Source organism: Mixophyes fleayi, chromosome 1 (genome assembly GCF_038048845.1).
Source record: "Mixophyes fleayi isolate aMixFle1 chromosome 1, aMixFle1.hap1, whole genome shotgun sequence".
Taxonomy (NCBI): Eukaryota; Metazoa; Chordata; class Amphibia; order Anura; family Limnodynastidae; genus Mixophyes; species Mixophyes fleayi.
The window spans coordinates 243,816,578-243,842,586 of NC_134402.1; the positions used below are offsets into that span (position 1 = coordinate 243,816,578).

Genomic DNA, 26,009 nt, shown 5'->3' on the forward strand with positions numbered 1-26,009 from the left:
GTTTCTATGCATATTGTGTAAAGAGCACTGTAAGATGATGTTTCATGTAACTGATCTCCCTAAGGGGCTGTTTTAGCATCCCATTGAAAAATACAAAGGGCAATTTGTAACAGTATCCTAAAAGCTGAGTATATCGTGTTTACCTCAAGGGATCAGTGCAAGACGTAAAATAATTGTTTTCTTTTATATTTATATTTCAAATGGTACAGAGTACACTGTACAACAGTGACTGTAGGAGTAAAGCTTACAGCAGATTTAGTTCAAGTACTTGATATAATGTTTGGGCAATGTAAGTTAAGGATAGTACTCCATTTTTGTTGCTTACTCACATCTTAAGATCACCACAATAAATAAAAACATGAAGGAATTTAGGTAGAGAGAGGTTAAAAATGCCCCAACGATGTTATATAATATGTGGGCAGCACAGTGACTTACTGGTTAGCACTTCTGCCTCATAGCACTGAGGTCATGAGTTCGATTACCGACCTTGGCCTTATCTTTGAGGAGTTTGTATGTTCTCCCTGTGTTTGCGTGGGTTTCCTCCGGGTACTCCGGTTTCCTCCCAAACTCCAAAAGCATACTGGTAGGTTAATTGGTTGCTATTAAAATTGCCCTTAGTCTTTCTCGGTCTGTGTGTGTGTATGTTAGGGGATTTAGATTGTAAGCTCTGATGGGGCAGGGACTGATGTCAGTGAGTTCTCTACAGGGCTGCGGAATCAGTGGCTCTATATAAATAAATAGATGATGATGAAGGAGTAGATTCCCCTTAGTAAAATTAGTGGCATCCTGTATTTCTAGGACACTATGAAGTTGGTCTCTTGTCCAGGCTCCATTAGTATGTACTGTATTTTAGTGAGTCTAGAGAAAATGCTGCTTTTTCTTAAGACTGCTGCACCATAATTACATTTGTACCATACACATAGAGCAGGTGATCTGTAGGTCTCTGCCCACTGTGGTGTTAGAGATTTGCTCTTCATCCCTTTCTTAACCTGTGTCACCAGCCCCACTCCTTTCCTTTACCATCTTTATGATTTCATGTAATCCTATGTAGCCTGTATTTTCTTCTGCCATTTGTATAATCCACTATTATGTCAGCTGTTTCTTTTGTAAATGCAGTTGTTATATTTGCTGTAAGTTGTACCATGTAGTTACTGCTGTTCTCCTTCTATTCCCTGATAGCATAGATAAAATGTAACTGCATATGCCTAGGATTTGGAACAGTAGCGTATATTTTAGTTTTTCCTTCAGTTGCTGTCATCCTTGTAAACTTCCTTTCCAGTATCAGAAAGCTTTTACATACTTTAGCCAGTGGGGATCAACACAGGATAAAACCTAATACTTCCTCTAACAAGAAGTGCAATTCACACCCTCTCTGCCTACTCCCTTGACACTTCCGCAATAGGTTTTGACAAGAGGTACCATGCACCAGCACTGTGCCCCTCAGTGTCAATAAACACTCCCATCTCATTTCCTGCCTTTGTAACACTATCACATGTATCTCAGTACTGTACAGCAACCGTATGCAGTTTTGCTTTGGCTGACTTTACTGCCCCTAGGTCACTGCCGTTTAATTTCCTCTTGTGGAAAAAGGGTTGCAGCCCAGAAGTGGTCTCCGTATAAAAACTGACGCCCTTTTATCACTTCAGTTAAAAGTATTGCCATTTTGTCATCATATTCAATAGAAAAAGTGGTTGTAGATTTAAACATATGATCCAAAAACTGTGTTACTATTCTGTACCTGGATACATGAATGTATACAGTCTGAAAAAGTCAACAATGAGGTGTGTATGTGTGTGTGTTATATATTGTGTTGAATTTAGAGTTGATGCTGTATGATGGTTTGTGTCTGAATTAGTCATTGTGTCCCCACAGAATTATTTCCCTTCTGTACAACACCGTCTTCTCTACTATTTCTACATGGGAAAATGGGTGATTGAATGTTTTTTTTTTTGTGAATTGGTCTTTATCAAAGGAAAAAATAATTCCAATGTCTCTGGTGCCCCTTACACTGTGCTTCCCTTGGCACGTGCCTATATGGTAATAGTGTCCCGTTATCTCCTGCTGCTCTGTAGAAGTATTTAGTGTTATATCTGAAATGTAGTATATTACTGCAGATATTTTATAAACCACTAAGTAACTATAAATATATATTTTATTCTATGTAATACAGATTTAATTGGCTTTAAGGTGGGTTGCTACGTTCCATTTTTTTTCACATCTGAATTCTGAATCCTGCTCATTACTGTTATACAGTGCGCACTGTGGTCTCTTTCATCACAAGCTCAAAATAACTTCCAGTGCAGGTGGAAGATGTACAGTCACAGGTCCTGCTGCAGAATCTGCCTGTAATGCAGACTCTTATCGTTTACCCTTAATAGCATTATTAGAATGGATGGTACTTGTGTTATTGTTTCCATCTGTTTTGGTTTCCAGTACTCTGTTATAACAAGTACAGTTGTATTAAATTTTGCAACAACAGCTGAAATACATGATCACAACACATTCCACCAAGTCCCTCACTTATACCGTCTACATAAGTGAGCGGCTACACAGAGAATATCATACAATGCTACATATTTTCGTTGCAGAGAAAGAGCTGTGAGTGACAGGGAGGTCATGTGATCCCTCCACACATGCGCTGTCCAGCTCTGCTCTTCGGAGCAGAGCTGGCAGCATTGGATTTTTTCATTTATGATAATGTATGCCAGCTTCAGCTGGCGTACATTATCAAGACAAGTTTCCGAAAAAAAAAAAAATTCGGAACTTGTTAGATTGCGGCTGGGAGCAGGCACCATACTGTTGAATGGTGACTGCTCCCAAAAACGAAGAGGAGTGCAAAGCAGCAGATATGGATGCACCATTAATAAATATGCTGAGGACACATCGGGACCTGATTTCCATGGTAAGTGCACGATGGTGCACTACCGTGCTTTCTTAAATATACCCCATAATCCTTTAGGTGAGCTGGCTGAATACATATGATATTTCTCCACCTATGCCATTTCTACTGATCCCAGCAAACAATTGTTTATTAGGGCCTGTCTATTTTATTGATCACCACATAGATCTTCAGATGTTCCTTCTGCCGGTGTGTCCGCTCTTGTAGTTTTATTTGTTGGGCTGTCATCCTATTGTTTATGTGGCTTTGGCATCATCTTAAACGCCTCCTTCATCCCTAACAGGATAGAAGCGATTTTCTAGGTTTTACAAAATTGTGTCTTTATTCCATTGTTTGCTGTATTTGCCCTGTGGTTGAATTTGCACAGTATAATGTTTGTGGAGGATAGGTAATGATTTATTATAGCAAAGAACTGGTGGTTTTGGCTCTGCTGTTGATCTCTGACATTATCCACAAGGTAATAGTGCTTGTTTATCTGCTCCTGTGTCTCTGTGCAGGACTACATTTCAATCCTCGGGCTGGCGCGTTTCTGTGATCCAGTAATGATATCTGTCTGCTTGTTTTGCTTTTTGCAGCAGTCTTTTGGCTGTTTAAATTGCAGACTCTGCTTTACCATTACTTAGCGGATAGAGACTCAAATCCCCACATAGTACTAGACTGTTTGAACTCCTCTGAAATAAACTGTTACATTATGGGCAAATACAATATCTGACACCCCATACCTTGAAAAGTGGGGATTTTAGATTTGTAATGACAAACTTTGCGCTTGTATCTTTTAGGTAACCCATTTCCCAGAAATAGGAATAGTAGTGTACTGTTCTAATTTACTCTGCCATTCAAACTAAACAATCTGTGCCAACATTTGACCAAGGTCTGTCAGTAATTTCATGTGGTTGCAAGGTTTCCGTCTGTTGCTTGTCATTCCAAGTCCTACATATTCCACATTTTGTTATAAATGTTCTTATATGGCCATTCATTCCCAGCCAATAAACACACTTCCATGCCCGGCATAGACATTCTTCAGTCCTTAAATGGTGGGCATGGAATCGCTGCTCTTCCTCCCTTGAAGATGCTGCCATGCTGTACAGACAGTTCATCACTTATGTGGAAGACAGAAGAAGCGTCCACAGTGGTATTCTGTTTATACTGGAGTCAGCCCTGTAAAGAGCGTGCAGCATAGTGACATTTTCAGCTTGTTTGTATTGCTTTTAGCATGTCCTGTGACATAGGCAGGTTTTAACACATATTGATAGGTTCAATGTAGTTTGTTGTTTCTTGGGAAGTGTAATCCCTACTAAGAGTATCTGAATTAGGTTGATATTTCCTGGGCAGTACCATAAATAACAGTCGTACTGCTTCCGTTTTAGAAGCATGCACTGCAGTATTTTTTTGTGGTATTTAATAGCAGCTTGTTTGCAATACTCTCCAGAGACTTATGATCAGAATGCCCCATTACATGTGCGTATTGATGGATTTCACCTGACCCAAATGTTACAGCTTTTCAAACGGTGTATAACGCCGCTCTGTGCTTGTTAGGGTTCTGCATTATTCTGGCTCCAGGTTACAAATAATCAAATTGTACTACCATAGACTCATTGGGGTTATAGTTTGTGGGGAGTGGCTGTGTCTGTTGTATGCTTGTTTCACTGGCTCATATGTTGTTTCTGTGCTCCAGGCCAGTCCCACTGTGATCTGTATGTGATAACTTTCTCAGTGGTTCACACATATCAGACAGATGATTACAACATTTAGAAATGTAATTGACCATACCCAGAAATTGTTGATCTTAACATATATCTATATGGCTTTATTGTACTATTATTGTACTTTTTTTTTTCTGCAATTGTCCAAAAATTGTGTCAGCCTCTAATGGGCTTTGGTTCACATTCCATGGGTATACTAAGCTATTTATATTGTACAAGGGAGTCTAAAACGTGGTTATTCAACTGGATTTCTCATCTAGTTCCAAATGTTAGAATATTTTTTTGATGTAAAAACTGTTTTCCAACTGTTGACATATCTTCTATTATAGGCACTGGATAATGGTTCCTTTTCAGGGCTTTAAGCAGTGGTTTGGGATGAATGCATATAAGTTGCCTGCTGGTTTCTTTATTATGTCCAGGTTGCTTATCCAGCCTGCACCTTTTTTTGTACTGGTATTATACACCAGTCAGCCACAACTTTAAAACCACTGTCAACGTGGATAACATTTATTATCTCATTACGCTGGCATCTGTCCAGGGGTGGGATATATTATGCAGCAAATGAACAGTCAGCTGTTATAGTAGATGTGTTGGAAGCAGGAAAAATTTCAAGCACAAGGGTCTGAGCGATTTTGACAAGTGCCAAATTTTGAGCATCTACAGCACAGCAGGTGTTGTGAGGTGTTCCTGTTATGCAGTTAGTACCTACAAAGTGGGGTTCAAGGAAGGGCAACCGGTGAACTGGCAAAAGGGTCATGGGTGCCCAAGGCTCATTGATGCACATGGGGAGCCCGTCTGATCCAATCCCACAGAAGAGCTACTGTAGCATAAGTTGCTGGAAAAGTTAATGCTCTCTGATGGAAAGGTGTCCGAAAACACAGTGATCGCAGCTTACTGCATAGCTGCAGACCAATCCGAGTATCCATGCTGACCACTGTCCACAACCGAAAGCACGTACAATGGGCATGTGAGCACCAGAACTGGACAATGGCACAGTGGAAGACGGTGGCCTCTTTATGAATCATGTTTTCTTTAGATCATGTGAACGGCCGGATGCGTGTGTCGTTTACCCAGTGAAGAGATGGCACCAGGATGCACTATGGGAAGAAGACAAGCCAGCGGAGGTAGCGTGATGGTCTGAGCAATGTTCAAGCTGGGAAACCTTGGGTAGTGGCATTCATGTGGATGTTTCTTTAACATGTATCGCCTGCCTAAACATTGTTGCAGACCTAGTACATCCCTTCATCACAACGGTATACCCTGATAGCAGTGGCCTCTTTCAGTAGGATAATGCACTCTGCCACACTGCAAAAATTGTTCAGGAATGGTTTGAGGAACATGACAAAAGAGTTCATAGTTTTGATCTTGGCCCCCAAATTCCCCAGATCTCAGTCCAATTGAGCATCTGTGGGATGTGTTAGAAACACAAGTCCCAACCATGGAGGCTCTACCCCGCAATTTACAGGACTTAAAGGATCTGCTGCTAATGTCTTGGTGCCCAATACCACAGGACACCTTCAGAGGTCTTGTAGAGTCCATGCCTCAAGGGGTCAGAGCTGTTTTGGTGGTACGAAGGGACCTACACAATATTAGACAGGTGGTTTTGATGTTGTGGCTGATCAGTGCATGTCTGGCTTGTAAATCCTTCAGTTCTTCCTTTAGTGATTGTCATTGATATAGACACTTGTCTTGTGGGTAATCTGGTGGATCTATAATGGTATTCTTTGTTTATATTTGTCTTTAATCAAGCATCACATTTAAATATATCTGTGTACTGAAGTTATATGGTCTGCAAATTTAAATTACCCAAAGGCTTATTATGAAATGTTTGAAGCCTTGGCGAGACATCAAGATCCATTAAGCCATTATGTTCTAAAATTATACTTTCATTAAGTCTGTAGCCTGAATTGATTTTACTCCCAGCAATGAGAGATTCCCACATTCTGATTTACTGTAAACTCCAATGTGTTGTTTTTAGTTTTCTTACAAGGATTTTGGAATTTTAGTCTGCATTCACCTATAGGTTATAAAAAATACAAAATAAAATTGAATGTACTCGTAGCATACATGAGAACTAGGTTGCATCATATTTTTACATTTTAAATGCAGCATTAAAATTTTAGAGCAGTAATTTGTAATGTGCTTTTCATACATTCATTAACGTGTGGGGGGAAAAATGCAAATTGGTGTGAACAAGCCCTGAAACTAAATGGAACTTGCTTTTAGTAAGGTTACAAAACATAGTTTTGAATCATTAACTACTATTTGCTTTTCCACATTGACACTGCGATGTCTTCTGCTCTGTCAGTGTGTGTCCTGTGGCACTGTTTACCTTTCTGCGTGCTTCTTGCTTGTCAGCATACACTGAGCTGAGACACAGGTCCTGCATGTCTGACATGTGGCGGGTTACCAGAATTTGCAGCACTCGGAGGGGGTGGTCAATGGACCACTTTGCATTCACTTGCAGTGAATGCGATTAAAAGATCACGGGCCTGAGTCATTAAGGCAAGCAAAGGAGTAAATGTTCTCTGGGACAAACCATGTTACAATGCAAGGGGTGCAAATCAGTTTATTATTTTGTACATAAGTTAAATACTGGCTGTTTTTTCATCTAGCACACAAATACTTGCTAGCTTTATTATTACATTGAAATATAAAGTTGATCTAGGACATGCCCTACCCAAACTATAAATCTGCCTCACATTTTAAGTTTACCTCTCCCTCCAATACAACATGGTTTTGCCCAGGTGCAAATGTTACTCCTTTTTTATGCTTTACTCTCCTTAATGACTCAGGCCCCACAATTGCAAGTTAAATAAGTTCCTAATTCACTGTTTTGTCTCTGAGTGATAACAGAATCTTTTATGTCCCCAAATTCACATGTTGCTGCTAGCATTTACCATTCTATGACTTGTGTCAATATGTTCCTTAGAATCTTTATTCCTTGAATATTATTGTTCCACAGTCTCATTTTTTTTCAACTTACTGTTTTTATAAAATGCCTGAATATTGTCTTTGCTTGACCTAACAAACAGAGTTCATCCAGGTATTGTATGGGGAAATATGTACGTTTATAGATTTTGTTTTTGAGCAGAACAAATATCTTGGAATGAGGATTGCAATTATTATGATTTGTGCTGGCTGTAGTAAATTACTGTAATTATTTAGCCCGTCATACTCCCGCATCACCCATAGTCACCCCAATTTATTGTGAGAATTGCAACTTCATAATTTCTGTCATGCTGCTGCAACTCTTGCTATAAGTGAAATATTACTGTATGTGAAGTATCTTCAACCCTGGCCAACCTCCCTGCCGCTGCCCTAGAGCTACTAACAAGACGTGTGTAAGGTTTGACTCATCCACAATAGTATCTACTTATCTGCAAACAAAATAATTGAACAGCAAGTTTGGGCACCTACATTTTTCATACTCTCTGCCCATAGTTTTACAATGCACTTGATGACATTTCAACCAGAAGCAAGGTTATACACTGTAGTAATATGTCCTTGTGCTGGATCCTGAAGAAGAGGAGCAAACATTATTTTAAGCAGCTAATTATCCCCTCTAAAGTTTTTACAATCACCAGAGGAAAAAAACAGTTCATGTGATTTCAACCTATTTCATGCCAATGTTTTGTCAGGCACTCGTAGCATCTGTATGCAGGTTGGAACCAGGGCCGGACTGGGACTAAAAATCAGCCCTGGCATTTAAAGCACACAGGCCCACATGTTGTGGGCTCCATGCACTATATTGTTGCACACTGATGCTGGCACAGTACAACATGATGTAGTATGAGTGTGAGGGGGGGGGGTATTTATTTCTCCTAATGACCCTCAACATTACATTATTAGCACCCCAATTACATCAATAAACACCATGGCAATACATTATTAGTACCCAAATTACAGCAATAAATAACCCCCCACACACACTCATACTAGATCAATCACCCCCCACATTACAGCATCCAGCATCACCCCCCACATTACAGCAACCGGCATCGCCCCCCCACATTACAGCATCCAGCATCACCCCCCACATTACAGCGTCCAGCATCACCCGCACATTACAGCGTCCAGCATGACCCCCCACATTACAGCATCCAGCATCACCCCCCACATTACAGCAACCGGCATCACCCCCCACATTACAGCAACCAGCAGCACCCCCCACATTACAGCAACCGGCATCACCCCCCACATTACAGCAACCGGCATCACCCCCCATATTACAGCGTCCAGCGTCACCCCCCACATTATAGCAATACCCTCTTCTACTTATTAGCAATACTAAGCCCCAAACACACTACAACATTGCCGCCACGAGCACGCCACCCCATACTACAGCAATATCACCAATTATACAGACGCCACTGTAGGAAACAATGTTTTGCTTTTTTCAAATCTCCCACAAAATAGCAACAACGAACAGAATACTTACACACACACATAGGTAACAGGTACCCTTTTCCCTCAATTAAATAGTAATGGCAGAATTTTCATGAATCATTCCACATGAAATAAAACTAACATATATCTAAAAAAAACATAACTATTGAATGATCAGTTGAACCCACACGGCCGCATTAAAAGTATTTCCATCTACAGCAAAATGTCAGAGAAAAATATTTTTGTTTTACTACAGTAATTGGATATGCGTCTTTTCTATTCATTTTAAATAACACAGTATATAAATTAAGGGGGATAGAGGAGGTGGGTGAGAAATAATTGGATGTGATCCATCAGTTTGATTAGATAGGAAACATTTAGATTATTTACCTGGAGGCGTCTACCCCCTTGACTCACAGGCAGGGCTGACCAGAGGAATTTTGGGCCCCGATACAGCAACTTCTGTGGGCTCCTGTCATATTCAACAATGAAAGACTTGCCTTTGGCAGAAGTTCATATGATGCCACACCGTAGTGTGCCCAGTTCATATTATGCCACATCGTAGTGCCCCAAGGTCATATTATGCCACATAGTATTACCCTCAATTCATATTTGGTCATGCAGAAGTGCCCACAAATCATATTATGGCATAGTAGTGCCCCCAAAATATATACCATACAGTAGTGCCCACAAATCATATTATGTCACAACAGTGCCTCCAAATCATATAATGCCACAATAGTGACCCCAAATAACATTATGCCATAGTAGTGCCCACAAATGATTAGTAAAGCTCAGATAAAAACTCATTCACAAATAAAAATTGGTACAGCATATCAGATACTGAGTGTGAGTCCCAAGAGCAGCTTAATACATCATTTACAAGGCAAACAAAAATAGATATATTGACACAATTACAGATAAAATTTATGACAAGCAATGTTTTTTCCTCTTAATTAAAAATCTCTGTACAGATAAATATGCAAAAAACATTACAGCTCAATAATGAGCAATACATAGTGTTAAACATTATTGGATACGCTGTAGTGTCCCCAGTTCAAGAAAGGATGGTTAAAAACATATTGCACACGAGAAAATATATGAACTTACCTGATTATGGCATCCTGTGTTCTGTTTTCCTAGTGGGTGCGCTGGGCGAGGAGGGATCAGCAGCTGTCAGCTCACACAGGCAGTCGGGAGCAGGAATAGAGGGCAGTGGTCGAAGCAGAAATTTAGGAGTGGGGGTATAGAAAATATAACTGAATGGAGTATGAAGGCTTGATTTTTTTTTATTTTTTTTTAACACTTGTCCCCTCTGTGCATTTCCATTCTTCATTACTACTTGTGTTTTATGATGGCTGCATCCCTGACATTTCCATTCTTAAGATGTCTCTCCCTTTACACTTTCTTTTACCTATGCCCCTGCACCATCTTCTCCTTTGTCCCTCTCACTTAACTCCCTGCACCACCTTCTCCGCTGGCTCTCACACATCTTCCTGTACCACCTACTCCCCTGACTCTCTCACACGTCTTCCTGCACCCTCTACCTCCCGGCTCTCTCACTCCTCTTCCTGCACCCCCTACCACCCTGGCTCTCTCACCCCCTCTCCCAGCGCTCCATTCCCCTTTGGCTCTCTCACCCCCTCTCCCACCACCCCCTTTGGCTCTCTCACCCCTTCTCCCAGCACCCCCTTCGGCTCTCTCACCCCCTTTCCTAGCACCCCCTTCGGCTCTCTCACCCCCTCTCCCAGCACCCCCTTCGGCTCTCACCCCCTCTCCCAGCACCCCCTGGCTCTCTCACCCCTTCTCCTAGCACCCCCTGGCTCTCTCACCCCTCTCCCAGAACCCCCTTCCCCTTTGGCTCTCTCACCCCCTCTCCCAGCACTCCCTTCGGCTCTCTCACCCCCTTTCCCAGCACCCCTTGACTCTCACCCCCTTTCCCAGCACCCCCTTCCGCTCTCACCCCCTCTTCCAGCACCCCCTTCCGCTCTCACCCCCTCTTCCAGCACCCCCTTCCGCTCTCACCCCCTCTTCCAGCACCCCCTTCCGCTCTCACCCCCTCTTCCAGCACCCCCTTCCGCTCTCTCACCCCCTCTTCCAGCACCCCCTTCCGCTCTCTCACCCCCTCTTCCAGCACCCCCTTCCGCTCTCTCACCCCCTCTTCCAGCACCCCCCTTCGGCTCTCTCACCTCCTTTCCCAGCACCCCCTTCGGCTCTCTCACCCCCCTCTCCCAGCACCCCCTGGCTCTCACCCCCTTTCCCAGCACCCCCTGGCTCTCATCCCCTTTCCCAGCACCCCCTGGCTCTCACCCCCTTCCGCTCTCTCACACCCTTTCCCAGCACCCCCTGGCTCTCACACCCTTTCCCAGCACCCCCTTCGGCTCTCTGACCCCCTCTCCCAGCACCCCCTGGCTCTCACCCCCTTTCCCAGCACCCCCTTCCGCTCTCTCACCCCCTTTCCCAGCACCCCCTGGCTCTCATCCCCTTTCCCAGCACCCCCTGGCTCTCACCCCCTTCCGCTCTCTCACACCCTTTCCCAGCACCCCCTGGCTCTCACACCCTTTCCCAGCACCCCCTTCGGCTCTCTGACCCCCTCTCCCAGCACCCCCTGGCTCTCACCCCCTTTCCCAGCACCCCCTTCCGCTCTCTCACCCCCTTTCCCAGCACCCCCTTCCGCTCTCTCACCCCCTTTCCCAGCACCCCCTTCGGCTCTCTCACCCCCTCTCCCAGCACCCCCTGGCTCTCACCCCCTTTCCCAGCACCCCCTGGCTCTCACCCCCTTTCCCAGCACCCCCTGGCTCTCTCACCCCCTTTTCCAGCACCCCCTGGCTCTCTCACCCCCTTTCCCAGCACCCCCTTCGGCTCTCTCACCCCCTCTCCCAGCACCCCCTGGCTCTCATCCACTTTCCCAGCACCCCCTGGCTCTCATCCACTTTCCCAGCACCCCCTGGCTCTCACCCCCGTGACCCCCCCCCCCAAAAAAAAAATTGCGCCACCCCCGCGACCCCTCCCCCCCCCCCCCCCGAAAATTGCGGGCACCCCCCAGAAATCGCGGCACCAAAGCGACCCCCCCCCCCCCCGAAAATCGCATGCACCCCCCGGAAATCGGGGCACCCCCGCGACCCCCCTCCCCGAAAATCGCGGGCACCCCCCAGAAATCGCGAATCTGGCATTTGCCAGAAGTGCCAGATGGCCAGTCCGGCCCTGGTTGGAACCATAGGATTTCAATGTCAAACACAGAAATATTTATCAGTAACTCTTTCAATAAAGTTTGTATTTATCTCTGTGTACCGAATATAGTTTATCCTTATAAAGATTAAAGGATCAAATAAGGTTTGCGGTTTCCATAAGTTGATAAAACAATGGGCAGACTAGATGGGCCAATCGGTTCTTATCTGCCGGCAAATTCTATGTTTCTATGTGGAAAGGAAAACGTAAAAAGCAAATAATACATGTTTTTAATGACAGAGTCCTTGTGCTTGAATAGACAATTATTCTTAGAGAAAATAACTCAAAATTCTAGAGACACATTACAACACATGATTATGTTATATACTATTTTGCCAGCTATATAGTAAAACTGAACAAACAAAGCACATCATAAAAAAAAATACTAAATAATATAAAAATAATAAATCATAGTATCTTTAAGCTAAAACTGCTCCACAGTACAACTCAATATTATATGTATTAATGTAAGATAATACCTTTGTTGCCTGCACTTAGTTTACACAGAAGTGGCCCCTCCTGTAAGCTCTTTAACCTAAGTCCTCACACCCACTGGTATTTTAATAGTTGTTTTGTTTTTCTTTGTTTTACTTCTATCTTAAACAACACATAATTAATTACAGCCCTACAAGACTTTTTTTTTTTTTTTTTTTTTTTTGTAACATCACATTTTAAATGCCATATACTTTATACTAACTATAGTTTGCTTAGTCGTTTTTCATGGTGGTCATGATATTGAGAATTGTTTACAGATATTTGGCTGTCCCCCAAACTGCACAGTGTGCTCAGATGATTTTGGGTCACCTGATAAAATTTTTATATGAACTTTGTAGTCTAAAATTACTCATTAACAAAATGAATATGCTGTGTCTTTGTTTTGTTAGGGACTGTAGTGGACTGCATATCCCAGGCCCAGGTAACCACTGAGCATGCCACTTCTAGCGCGCGGACTGTTGGCCTTCAAAACCGACCAGGAGTCTCAAAACTGGAGAAGCTGAATATTCTGAAATCTACTAGCAATGACACTGCAGGACTTTCTACTAACTCTGTGACCACAACTGAATTCACCAGTGAAAACTCTGCCTCCTCTGATTATGGTAATGTGCTTTAAAATGTCCTGCAAACTATAATGACTAATATAAAAAAAAGCATGAAAAGTTGACTCGTTTTTAACAGTTGGATACATTAATTAGCAATTTTGACAGCTTCATCTCAATAATATATTTTGTTTCTGGGAGCCAAGAGGTGTGGGCTAGTTGTGAATAAATTATGTTTTTTTAATCTTTGATTTGCTTTTATTTGTTTTCCATAGTAAGCACAAGTAGCCAGAGTACCCTCAAATCCATCATGAAAAGGAAAGATGAGAAAAGAGAGGCTTCAATCACCAAGAAAAATCTTCAGTTTGTCGGTATTAATGGCGGGTAAGAATCTTCTAAAACAACAATAGATGGGGGCGCAACATTCAAACACCGGGACCCAAAGCAAAATTGGCGGTGGTTGGGACGATGGTCCATCACCTCAGTGCTTGGGATGCTCCGGCAATAGCTCTGCTACTATTCTCCTGTGTCTTCCTGTTTTATATCCACAAGTCTCGGTACACTCAGCCTATCTTTGGGGATTATAGTTAATCAGTGACCATTACCACCGTGGAGCCAGAGGAGTTAGACACCAGTAACTCCCATGCATTGTACCCCTATTCTACCACTTTTCCCCAGGATGGTTTATTTTTAGAGGCTTGGTTATCAAAAAAGTACCACTTATTGGAAGTTACTGAGTGATGTTATAATTGTTCTGCTTTTAATTTAAAATCTTTGTTTAAAAAACAAAATAAAAAGTAAAAGATGCTACAGATATAAAAGTAAAATATATTTTAGACTCGTATAGATCAATGATTTATTTGTCTATATGTTCTAGGTATGAAACTACATCTAGTGACGAATCCAGCTCAGATGAAAGTTCCTCCACAGAGTCAGATGATGAATGTGATGAAGAGGAAAGCTTCAATGAGGACTCAGAAGTGATACATAAAGGCGTGGCAAGTGGGTCCATAGGTGTCTCCGAATCTCTGAGCGAGACTGAAAAAGTTGAGAAAGAGATGGATAAAGTGGAAATTAGACAAAGGTGTGATGCTGGTATTTAGAGGAACTTGTTAATCATTTTAAGCTGTGTATTAGCAATTTAATATTATTCAGTACTTGTTATATATTATTATTATTATTCAGTACGTGTTCTATATTATTATTTTTATTCAGTCCTTGTTATATATTATTATTATTGCTCATGCTTGTTAAATATTTATCATTATTATTATTATTATGTAACTGTTGCATCACCAAAATGTTTACGTAGCTCTGTACAAATTGTAAGAGGTTCATAGATGGCATAACTATAAAATAAACTGATACAGCAATGTGGAGAAGGCCCTGTTAATAATAGCTTACAATCTACAGGGAAAACGGGATCACGTTAAACACAATGTATGAGATGCGGTGGCACCTCCTGTTGAAACTGTGGGGAATGGAAAGCAGGAATAATAGATCTTGCTACATTGTACTGAATGTTTGTCTACATTCCAGTTTTATGTGGTACCTCCACCCCTACACTTAGTTTTTATTTGTATGTGGGTGCAATTTAGCATCTTTAAACACAAAAATCAAACTAAAGATAAGGTATTTTCAGAAAGCTTAGTAAAGGAGATAAGCGACCGCAACCATATGGCAATAAGAAACACGTCCCCACTCCCTCGAACATCTAAGAAAGTAGAACATTTATTATTGTAAATCCATGTAAAACAGAACGAATACTGCATGGGAGTAAAAAGCAGTACATGTTTCAAGTTTGACGCTGTTACTTATGGTTAAGGGTGATTTTAATTCTACTTCATTCAATGTCTGGGGGATTCTTTTTCCAGTCATTTCATAGGGAGCTATCATCCTATCCTGTGCCCGCAGTGACCCATATTGTCCCTAGGCAGTAGCATAAAAGTGTCCCAAATGTTCCCGTTGTATCAGTGAGTAAAATCCGTAGTGCCAGACATGCAGAATTGTACGTACTAAGTGAAGATTTGATGGAACCCCTGTTTAGGGAGCATTCATTGCCATAGAGGTTGGCATATGATCGATCATTTGTGAGCTGCCCATTGCCAATCCTATTCCACCTTTTAGTCCTCTGAAGGCGCTCGTCTTTCCAACATTCTACCGATATGCCCTGTTAAAAGTCAAACTCTTTAATGGAATATTATCCCTATTGACCATATTGACATGAAAAATGTGACGTGTTTATGTCCATGTCTACTCCACTTCAAGCCTTATGTGAATCCACTTCAAAATTGTACTGCATTTTTTGGTGTAAGGTAAACATTTATCACAAGCGAACATATTTTCCTGTATACACAGATATGAGTTAAGTGACAACATGCTGTCTGCTTGCAATGTGCTGAAAGATGCAGTTGATGATCCACGGGCTTTGGCAAATAAGGATGTGGTTAGTATCCTGCTATATAAATTATTATATAGATGGTATATGCTTTGTTTATAAATTATATAAAGTGAGCGTACTTTGTTATTATTTAGTTCACTGTTAACAGACAGATTCATTCACTAGCTATGTCATTGTGATTTTATATTTATAAAATGCTCAAATGCGGTTTCTGCATCAGTTAGAACATAATGAGCCTAGTGCAGCTGCTCTTATGGTTAAGGGCATGGCTTAGCATGTCAGGAAGGTGATGGTAGACTCTGGGTGTTTCTTGCTGATTGAGGACAAGGCTTAGAAATGTGACTCATATACAAATGCAAAAAAGAGATTTAGTGTTGTGGGATAAAATATTTAAATGCGTTTCCAGAACTGGAGACTTTAGTAGGTGGCCACATAGCCTAGTTAGCTTCTGCAAAATGATTCTTTTGAATGGGACAACATTTGTATAGGAAAGCATATTTTATGGGTGAAAAAGATCGCTGCACTAAAAAACTGTTAAAATAAAAATGTACAAATGTGAGCTAGGCCTTAAAGTCCTGATGTTTTCATGACTTATGGATATAAATGAGCCTCCAACATGTATTTTAGGTGAAAAATTGAAAGCTATAGTTATTAAATTGGCTGTCCAAAAGTGACAATTGGTGGGACTTTGAAATAACCTTTTGCCATGCTTATTCCCATCTTAGCTTAGTTCTGCAAATGCACTTGCACCAAAGTGTATGCTGGCACTTGTAGTGCCACATGTGTGCACTCTAAATGGTGCCCCAGTTCGAAATAGGCGGTGTTGGCCTCATCAAAAATAAATTTGTATTGCCTACATTATAAATCAAATAGCATTGCCTCAGTAATCAAATAATACATTTATATTGCCCTCATTATAGAATAAAACATTTATATTGGCTCCTTATTAAAACAATTAATACTGGCTGCTTAATAATTACAATATTATTGCCCCATCAATAATAAGTCAATATTGACTCGCTAATAAATATTTATCTTATTCTTTTCTCTGTTCAGAAAGCCCAGATAGCTGAATCAGAATGTGGTTTTAGCTATCTCGTCTGGTGGTTTCAGAACTGGCGCTTTGAAATCAAGCGGTTTGAAGTTTTAACTTTTGTAAATCTTGCGGGTTACAAACGGCACGCAAACCGACGTAACACATGCGGTTTTGCAAAACTATGCTTTAGTAAATTCCCCACACCTAAGTTCATAATAATCTAGAATAAAGCATGGATTCCCCAGTTTCCTGCTCCTTACTATTAGAGGGATGTAATGAGCATGACTGGTTGGCTAAGCTCCCCAGCCTTGTACTAATAATCAGTCTACTGCTTTAATGAACACAAGATAGTTCAATTTGTACACGATAATGATGGTGATGTACATCACGTTCTTTGTAATGACTGCTTATTACATGACTCTCAGGTGAGTCAAATCTCTTCATTGTTCTTTGTAAATGTTGCAAGGTCCAAGGTGTTCCATTAACGAGAAAATAAAAACAGTGCTTTCCATATTCATCCTTGCACTGCAGGTTCATAGTCCATAATTATATTTTAGAGGTTGCTAATAATTATTTTTTGATTGTTTATTTTTCTGGGCAGAAGGACCAAGGTACTAAAAATAATAAAGTCATTTATTGAATTGTGTTGTATGTTGACAGAGGCTGTGCCTGAACACTATACAAAATGAATGGTTCCGTGTGTCAAGTCAGAAATGTGCCATCCCTGCCATGGTGGACGATTACATTGCTGCATTTGCAGAGCTTTCCCCCGCCGCCCTACGCTATATTATCAACATGGCCGATGGCAATGGAAACACAGCACTTCACTACAGCGTGTCCCATTCCAATTTTGAGATTGTGAAACTGCTGCTGGATGCAGGTTAGCGATTGATTTTGTGTCAATAATCAGTGCATGCCTTGTCACTACACAGACATCACAACTACACTGTTTAATAGAAGTATGCCAATTCATGCGTACACAACTACACAATTCACCTTCAGATCTGTGATTTTAATCTCATAACCATCTGCTGAAAATATTGTGACACTGCACACACTCCAGATATGTCTACGCTGCTGGCCGTGATTGCAAACACACTTCCACGTTTGCCTGACATCGTTTCATTGTTGATCGTGATTTTTAGGAAGTTTAGAAAATCAAATCAAATGATACAATGTGCAATGTGTACAATGAAACATGATAGTGGGAGCGTACACACTCTTGCAATATCTGACCAAACGGTCGTTTATCATGTGATCTGCACGATAATTGCATTAGTGTGTACCCAGCTTAAGAGAGTGCTACATATCTACATCATACTACAGTGATAAATATGTATGGAGCATTGTACTTATAGTCTGCAGCAAATGTACACAGTATTGTTTGGTTTATTGCAGGTGCTATAAGTGAACATGTGAAACGCCACAGTGGTGCCCAACAACTGTGCTGCGTTACTGGCAGATTACATATGAAAATTGTAGTTTTCTGGTTTCTGCACTGATAACTCTGTGAAATGGCTCAGGGTACCAAATAAAGCAAAAACTCATTTTTTTTAAAAAAAAAAAAAGTGTTCAAAAGTAACTAAAGAGCTTTGTAACATGGTACCGGTATAATTTAAAACCGCTATATCATGGTTATATATACCCAGCCTGGCCAACCTGTGGCTCCTCAGGTGTTGTGACACTAGAAGCCCCAGCATGCTTTGCCAGCTGATATTGGAAAGGTGTACTGGGACTTGTAGTTTCACCTCGAGAGCCACAGGTTGGCCAGGACTGGTATAAGCCATCCACTACTTTTATACTTCATTCAGGACATTAAAATGGTTTTCTTCTTTGCAGATGTTTGTAATGTGAACCACCAAAACAAGGCTGGCTACACTCCCATCATGCTCGCTGCCCTGGCAGCTGTGGAAGCAGCAAAGGACATGCAAGTGGTAGAGGAGCTCTTTAGTTGTGGAGATGTCAATGCCAAAGCCAGCCAGGTAACTGCCACAGCTTCCAGACACTATGCAAAGGCGTGGGAAGTGGACTTTAGAGAAAATACCAGATATATAGACTGTATTTATTCTGCACCAGCTGGAATGGGTTCAGATCACAATTTTGTCTGATTTGGGTTTATTTATAAGAATACACATTAGATAATGATATATATTTAGTTGCAAAATGACTTTCTAATCTTTGAGTTCTGACATCTGAATTCTCAGATTATAAACTTGTTGCACATTAAAAACTTACAAACTCTAGGTTTGTTGTTCCTTCTCTAGCACTTCAGTCACACTTAATATATGTCAAGTAGGCGGGACTTACATCATACGTGTCACTTACACACAGTGGACACAGATCAGTTTGTGGGACCAGTGAACTCACAGATGCCCAAAAACGTAGCCACTCCTTTTCTTTGTAAGCAGAGGACTTTATTGAGCCCATCAGGGAAAACCTTACTGAACCACTTCTCCTTTTATGAAACCTGTTGTGTCACTGTGCTAGATTTTTTTCCAAATTGCTAAAATATCCTTTAGTTATTATATTCTCCAAACCACTCCTGGAGACCTTTAGTGAGGAAGGTATTACAAATGTTTATGAAAAGGCTTCTAACATAGTTTTGTACTGTTGTCCACAAAAACTTGGAAATTTAGTTGACTGGTTTGGTTATTTTCACAATTTGTTAGGAATTGACACTGTGATTCACTTGTGGTCACAGATCCAGTTTTTTGAGTGGTGACTCCATCGCAGAATGCACTGTGTTCTCTGTAACTTCTTAAGACTATTTAAATCACTGCTATTTTTTACTCCACCCGCAAAATAAGATTTGTTTCTATGTAAAACTAGGTACACACTACAGAAAATTTCTCCTGATGCGATATCTTTAACAATTTTACCAACGACTGAAAGTCCTGATCAATATGCCCATTCATGTGTACACACTATACACGTTTTAAAAGATTTACACCTGCCATAACCATCTGCTGAAAAGATTGTGACTCTGTAAGCCCTATGGAGATCTGCTTACACTGCTGGTCATGACTGCATACACACTGCAGAATTGGCATGATATCATCCGATGGTTTATAGAGGTTTTTAGTCCGGTTATAAGATCAAATGAAAGGATGCGATGTGCTTTGGTATGATAAAACATGATCATGGGAGCATACATAATAATACGATATGGAACCACACAGTCGTTTATCGCGTGATTGGCACGATAATCGTATGAATATCCTGTAGTGTGTACTTTTCTTAAGAAAGACTAATCTAGGCAAGATTTGCTCTGCAACATTGAACAGAAAAGAATTGTAGGTAGTCTCAGTTACTTGCAGTCCTTTTCAGCATATTGTTGTTACATCATTCACATCTGTTGCTTTAAAGCTCTTCTCAGGGCCCATGTTTATGTAGACACTCCTGTTCATGTGTGTTCTATTTCCAGGCCGGCCAGACAGCCCTGATGCTTGCAGTGAGTCATGGGCGGATAGACATGGTCAAAGCTCTCTTGGTCTGTGGAGCAGATGTTAACATTCAGGATGACGAAGGATCAACGGCGTTAATGTGTGCAAGTGAGCATGGGCACGTGGAGATAGTCAAACTGCTACTGGGCCAGCCTGGCTGTAATGCTGCGTTGGAGGACAATGTACGTTCAAGTAGACAAAAACATGACCCTACACCTGACCTGTTACTATAAGTTACAGTTATACCAAGGTTACTTTATATAATGGAGCTTCAATTTAAATGTTGCATATGTGTGTATATAGATAGATAGATATTGTGTTAATTCATTAGCACAGGTAGAATGTGTGGATTGAAAGTTACAGCATTCTAAATCTGAATGGTTAAAATATTTGGCTTTTAATGTTTGAAACATTTACCTACAGTGAGGATTATTTACTAACTTTGTTAAACTGTGCATCTGTTTAGTGCAAGGTATACAATGCAAGTGAATGTCTGATTGGCTGCTATAGTAATGTGCATGTGCCCCTTTGAGCAATGTTACTAAATAACTCTCAATGTAGTTCACCTGGATTGGTAAGTGCTGCTAGTAGTTGTTACTGAACAGCACAGTTACATGGTATTTCCTCATTCAGAGCTCCTTGTGACACTTTGAAAACACAGCTGTGATGGTCTATTTATCAGAATGTTATTGAGTAGACTAAGGCACTGGTAACGGTTCCCATGACACCTTGCTATAAATCTTTTTGTTATCCACAGGAGAGAGTGCGCAAGGAGCATGGCTGCTACATCACACACATGAAGTGTTACATAGCTTTGCACCTCCCAAATAATAGTTCTCTAGCCATATTTTTATTTTTCCTTTGTAATAATACCCTCATATAATACTCTTGGCTGTGTGTTATCTTCTGTTGCCTTTTACTGATTATATCACTCCTCCTTCACATACAGTTGCTCCAGAAACATAGATCTGCTACAAAATCTTTAGTACAATACGCTACAAAAATCAGCTTGTTAGTAATACTGTTGCTTCACTATACTTATCATTGTTACATTAGAGTTGGCTCTTCATGGGTATTGGGCCCTGTCACTAGCCATCAGGTGCTGCATTTGACACCAAAATCTTCCTGCATGCTGTTGGAGACCCTGCTCATTCCGATACCTACATCTCAGGTTGTGGATGCTTACATCCCCACACACAACCTCTAAGACACTGCCCATCGCATGCAGTCCTGTGCTGCTGATACCATCACACAAGTGTACAGGTCACTGCCTCACACATGATCAACACATTCATGTCCTTTTGCTATGAACATTCCAATGATCTGATTGGCTAATAAACATGGTACACCTAGACAAGCAGGAGTTGAAAAATTACTGCAATAAAGTGCTTAGAAGACTGTAGTGTGTGTAGACAAGTTAATAACTGTTTTTGTGGAATCCCTGTGATATGATTGTGTTGCTTAACAATAATATGACCTGGTACAATAGTGACTGTTGCTCTTCTTCTTTGTTCATAGGATGGCAGCTCAGCCTTGTCTATTGCCTTGGATGCTGGTCATAAAGACATAGCAGTCCTTCTCTACGCTCATGTCAATTTTTCTAAAACTCCATCACCAGTAAGTGAAGACATCCAATGAAAACTGACTGTGGAATTTTGTGGAATATAATCACAGCTCCTTATTTACATTGTCATCTTCAGGCCCCACGTACACAAACACTCTCTGTCTTTTACATCCTGCGTTCACCCGTATGAATTATTGATGCTTATGCTGAAACAGATGGTCAGTATAAATTGATTTTTAAGAAAATACATGAATGATCAATAGCACAGTATGTGATCTATCATGTGTTTTGTTAATAACTACGTACATGGACTATCCATTTCTCCATAGGCATCTCAGTGTCTGTACTGTGCTCAGTTAGAACACACAAGACCGTTAGTGCTTGTTACATGGAGCCTTACACTTCTTTACTCTGCATTGCTTTACTGCTTCTCTTATGGCTTTATAGCATGTATTTTCCTCTTTGTTCATTTTTATCTTATTTTACCCTTTGCTACCACTTCCAGATGCTCATAATTGTTGATATACTTATGTTTTATTGTTCTACAAAGTATGCAGAAAACATAACTAATGCCTGCAGTGGGTACGATTCCTTTTACTATATTACGTTTTTATTTTGTCTTTCTAAAGATTATATTTCTTTCCCTCATTTTTTACTTCTATTTTTTTAGCTGTTTGATGTATTTTGGTTTTCTATTTTTTTTTATTTGCATCGTAATGTACATTTTGAATCTTTCAAAAAAATCTGAGACTGAATTGTATTTGCCAACATATTTCTTTTGCTGCAATTAAACATATACAAAACAAAATGTACTCTAAGCAGTTTTTCCATTGTTTTTCCTACAGGGGACACCCAGGCTGGGCAAGAAGCTCCCACCTAGTCCAACACAGAGAAGTCCATTTGACAGCTAATTTGGAGACAGTACGCGGTTTTTTTTGCCATCTCCGACATGCTGCTAACTGTTATTGTATCGACAGATACTGAATGTACTTGTTGTCTCTGTGCCTGAATGCACCAGCAGACTGAAGCAATATATGTATACAAATTTCATAACAAACCTGAAGTCTTATAACTGGAACGAAGCTGTGTGTCGAGCCTAAGCAACCTCCCACCATTGGGTTTTTAAAGTTCATTGTGAAATCCACAAAGACTTATTTTTTTGTAAGAGGGGCAAACTGGATTTGGAATTTGGACTCAGACTATTAAGAACGGCTGGAGTTGAGCAGATATATGAAATAAATATTTGACCGATATCTCTCACACACACGCACACACATATATCTATAATAAACACATGTGTCTTTTCACATTTTAGAAAGTGCCATAGTGCCTGCTGCATTGTTTTTGGAATAATATTTATACATGATCCATCACCCTGCTCCCCTGTCTCCATTCCAAATTGATGTGTTATCTGAATGAAATGTATCCGCATCCCAAGCTTGAGCTGGGCCGCTGGTTGTTCTGTTTTAGCTGTAAAGTATAGAAGAGCCCTCAGTAGATCTGATTGGACTAAGGAAAGATGTCTGTGATGACTTTATGTATTATGTAACTTTTATATTAAAGGAAAACAAAGTATCTACAAATGTTGAGAAATTCAGTACTTGCTGCATATTTTGTAATCTGTAAAAGAAGAAAAAGGTACATGACATGAGCACATGTGCTGAATATATAAATATATTTTTTTTCAAATATGTGTAGTACTATGTATTAATATCTGTATATTGTTTATAAAAATCAAACTTCTAGGTTACTCAATATATGTATGTATTTTGTTTAAAAAAAATAAGCTGTTCACTACTCTGCATATTTATATGATATTAGTTTGTCTTGTTTCTTTTCAATTTGTTTGTTTTAAGCGTTTGAAGTGCCTTAGACTCTTGCCATATTATTTGAATAAACTTTCTTCATGCGGTTTTTATTTATGCCATATATAATCATTTGTGTACCATGGGTTTAGATTATAGAAAAATATGGGGTTATATAGTTGATACGTTTATGACATTCCATGAAGGGTAACTTTGTGGAATTTTGGGGTTATTTCTGGTAAAGTTTCAAAAGGTCTAGCCAAGGACAGAAGTATAAGAGGTGCAGGGGGTGCAGCTGTTAACAGGTCCCGAGGTGAGGAGGGTCCAGTTCACACTAATTCTAGGGCCCCTGCTCCCCCTGAGGCCTCTTCTGATCCAACGCATACTCGGAGAAGGCAATTGCTATAGGGCCCAGCGATGTAGTGTTCTGACCTTGAGTCTAGTACAAACCTAATATACATATACACTTGTATATCTAAGTATCTGAGATACAAGTTACTATATCAATATTACAAATGTAGCACATGCAAAGTAGACATATATACCATGCATACTGATATATGGATTTATAAACACTATGTAAATATTACATTACAGCATGAGGGGACTGCAGCTGGGGTAAAATGCGCTATATTTGGCTACAGGACAACTCAGTATTAATAGCGACATATAGATGGAGGGCAGTGTATGAGAATAGAAGGGCTCTTTGACATTTGCCTTTAAAGTGGCTGCTTCAGTAAATACAAATACTTTTAGCATTTAATTCCCTGAAGTACTCCGACTTAATCTCATTTATGTTATGGGTCAGTCAAACAGGACAAATTTATATCTTATCTATTATTACATATATTATTTTCACCGCATGCGTAACATGCATCAGAGCACAAGCTGTTACACCACAGTTTAACATGGAAATATACTCTGTTTGTAAGTAATGCTATGTTCACTTTATTTTACTATAAGTATATAGTGGAAGAGAGGTCATTATTATTATTATTATTATTATTGTCATTAATTTGTATTGTCATTATGCATAGAGAACCATACTAAGCTAAAGCATCTTCCACAGACTACAATGGGATAACGCTTCAGTCATCAAACTATCGGGGACATTGCAGAATACAGATTTGGCTTAACCAAGCAAAGAAATCAATATCTCTGAGGCATGGGGACTAAAAAGGCTTTACAAAATGCTTTTTTTTTTACCTTTTAGACATGGTTCTTTGTAATGTCTCTTTATCCTTAATGGAAAAGGAAACTAAATAGGCCCATCTGCATTCATGTGAGTGGACTATCTCTGCAGCTCCATCTGCGGAATCCAACTACTTGCACAAGTTTAAAAAAATAAATTTAAGAAAACGAGCTATGTTGCAGTTTTAGATTTCTAGCCATTGAGATCCTATAAGAAATGAAAGAATTTAATCTTTAAAAATGAATTAGAAAAATATTTGCATCCTTTATTTTTTTGTTACCTTACCAGCACTCACGACAATTTGAGTGTACGGAGATAGACATTTTCCAACCCCTCCAATCTGAATTATTTTCAGCGTGATTGTATACTTCTGATTGGATGTAACTGTATGTTTCTAACATTGCAAAATTTCTGTACAATTCAGTCCAAATAAATCGCATTCTGTTGTGTTGTTGTGTTTATGATGTCTGAAGATTATTTCACTCATGGGTAGATTGTTGGGGTCTAGCTAATGATATGTGTGACATACCCCATTTAATGGGCAGGATATGACATATTATTCATCCTGAGGGGACTCGGATGATAAGGAGGAAGAAGGGGACGCAAATGGTGAGAATTGTATTCATCTTTCAGCTGTTTATTTGTAAATGTCTAATCATTATAGGACTCAAGTGTCCATATTTCAAACTGCATTGTCTTCCAATGGACAGTAAAGGCGACGCTCAAGGTAAAGTCACTTTTTTCATATAAAATCCATAATGAAGTCTCATTTTGTGTCTTTAGTTATTGAGTTAACAAGCAGCATAACTTTGACATATCTTGTTTTTATAACATTTTAGATATCTTAAAGGCAGAGAAAGTTAGACCGGTTCAGTAATTGAATCAAACAAGGTGAATCGAAACTGTGTCCAATCATAGTTGTGGCCATAAATGAATGCATTTTATATTCCTAGTCACAATTTATAATAGAAAGAGCATCTGTCACTTTATAAATGTCAAAAGGATGTTGAAGTTATCTAGGTTACTAATGATAATAAGGTGAACAAGTTAGATGTATTTATACTGAGGTGTGTGCATTTACAAGGGCTGACACATATATATATATATATATATATATATATATATATATATATATATATATATATATTGATGCACTAGCTCTGTAGTACAGGAATGCAGACTTTGCAGTTTTCCATACGGTAATGAATCGTTATGGGATGGAATATGGAACAGAACTGCACAAACCTTTGTCTCTACATTTAGGCTGGGTACACATTGCAGTGTTTTCAGACGAGTATTGGGTCAATCAAAC

General features: G+C 40.1%; 1 protein-coding gene across 6 annotated transcripts in view; it reads left to right on the forward strand.

Annotated features, from left to right (window-relative positions):
• The window catches only part of KANK1 (KN motif and ankyrin repeat domains 1), a 175,771-nt gene extending 150,613 nt beyond the window's left edge, over positions 1 to 25,158 (forward strand). For all 6 annotated transcript variants that reach the window (XM_075208741.1, XM_075208767.1, XM_075208777.1 and 3 more), the window contains 9 exons: positions 13,104 to 13,316; positions 13,532 to 13,640; positions 14,134 to 14,340; positions 15,615 to 15,702; positions 17,354 to 17,573; positions 18,533 to 18,675; positions 20,118 to 20,318; positions 21,655 to 21,753; positions 22,546 to 25,158. In XM_075208741.1, the coding sequence (XP_075064842.1) occupies positions 13,104 to 13,316; positions 13,532 to 13,640; positions 14,134 to 14,340; positions 15,615 to 15,702; positions 17,354 to 17,573; positions 18,533 to 18,675; positions 20,118 to 20,318; positions 21,655 to 21,753; positions 22,546 to 22,611 (1,346 nt within the window). In that variant the 3' untranslated portion in view covers positions 22,612 to 25,158. The remainder of the gene's footprint in view (positions 1 to 13,103; positions 13,317 to 13,531; positions 13,641 to 14,133; positions 14,341 to 15,614; positions 15,703 to 17,353; positions 17,574 to 18,532; positions 18,676 to 20,117; positions 20,319 to 21,654; positions 21,754 to 22,545) is intronic.
• The last annotated feature ends 851 nt before the right edge of the window (positions 25,159 to 26,009 follow it).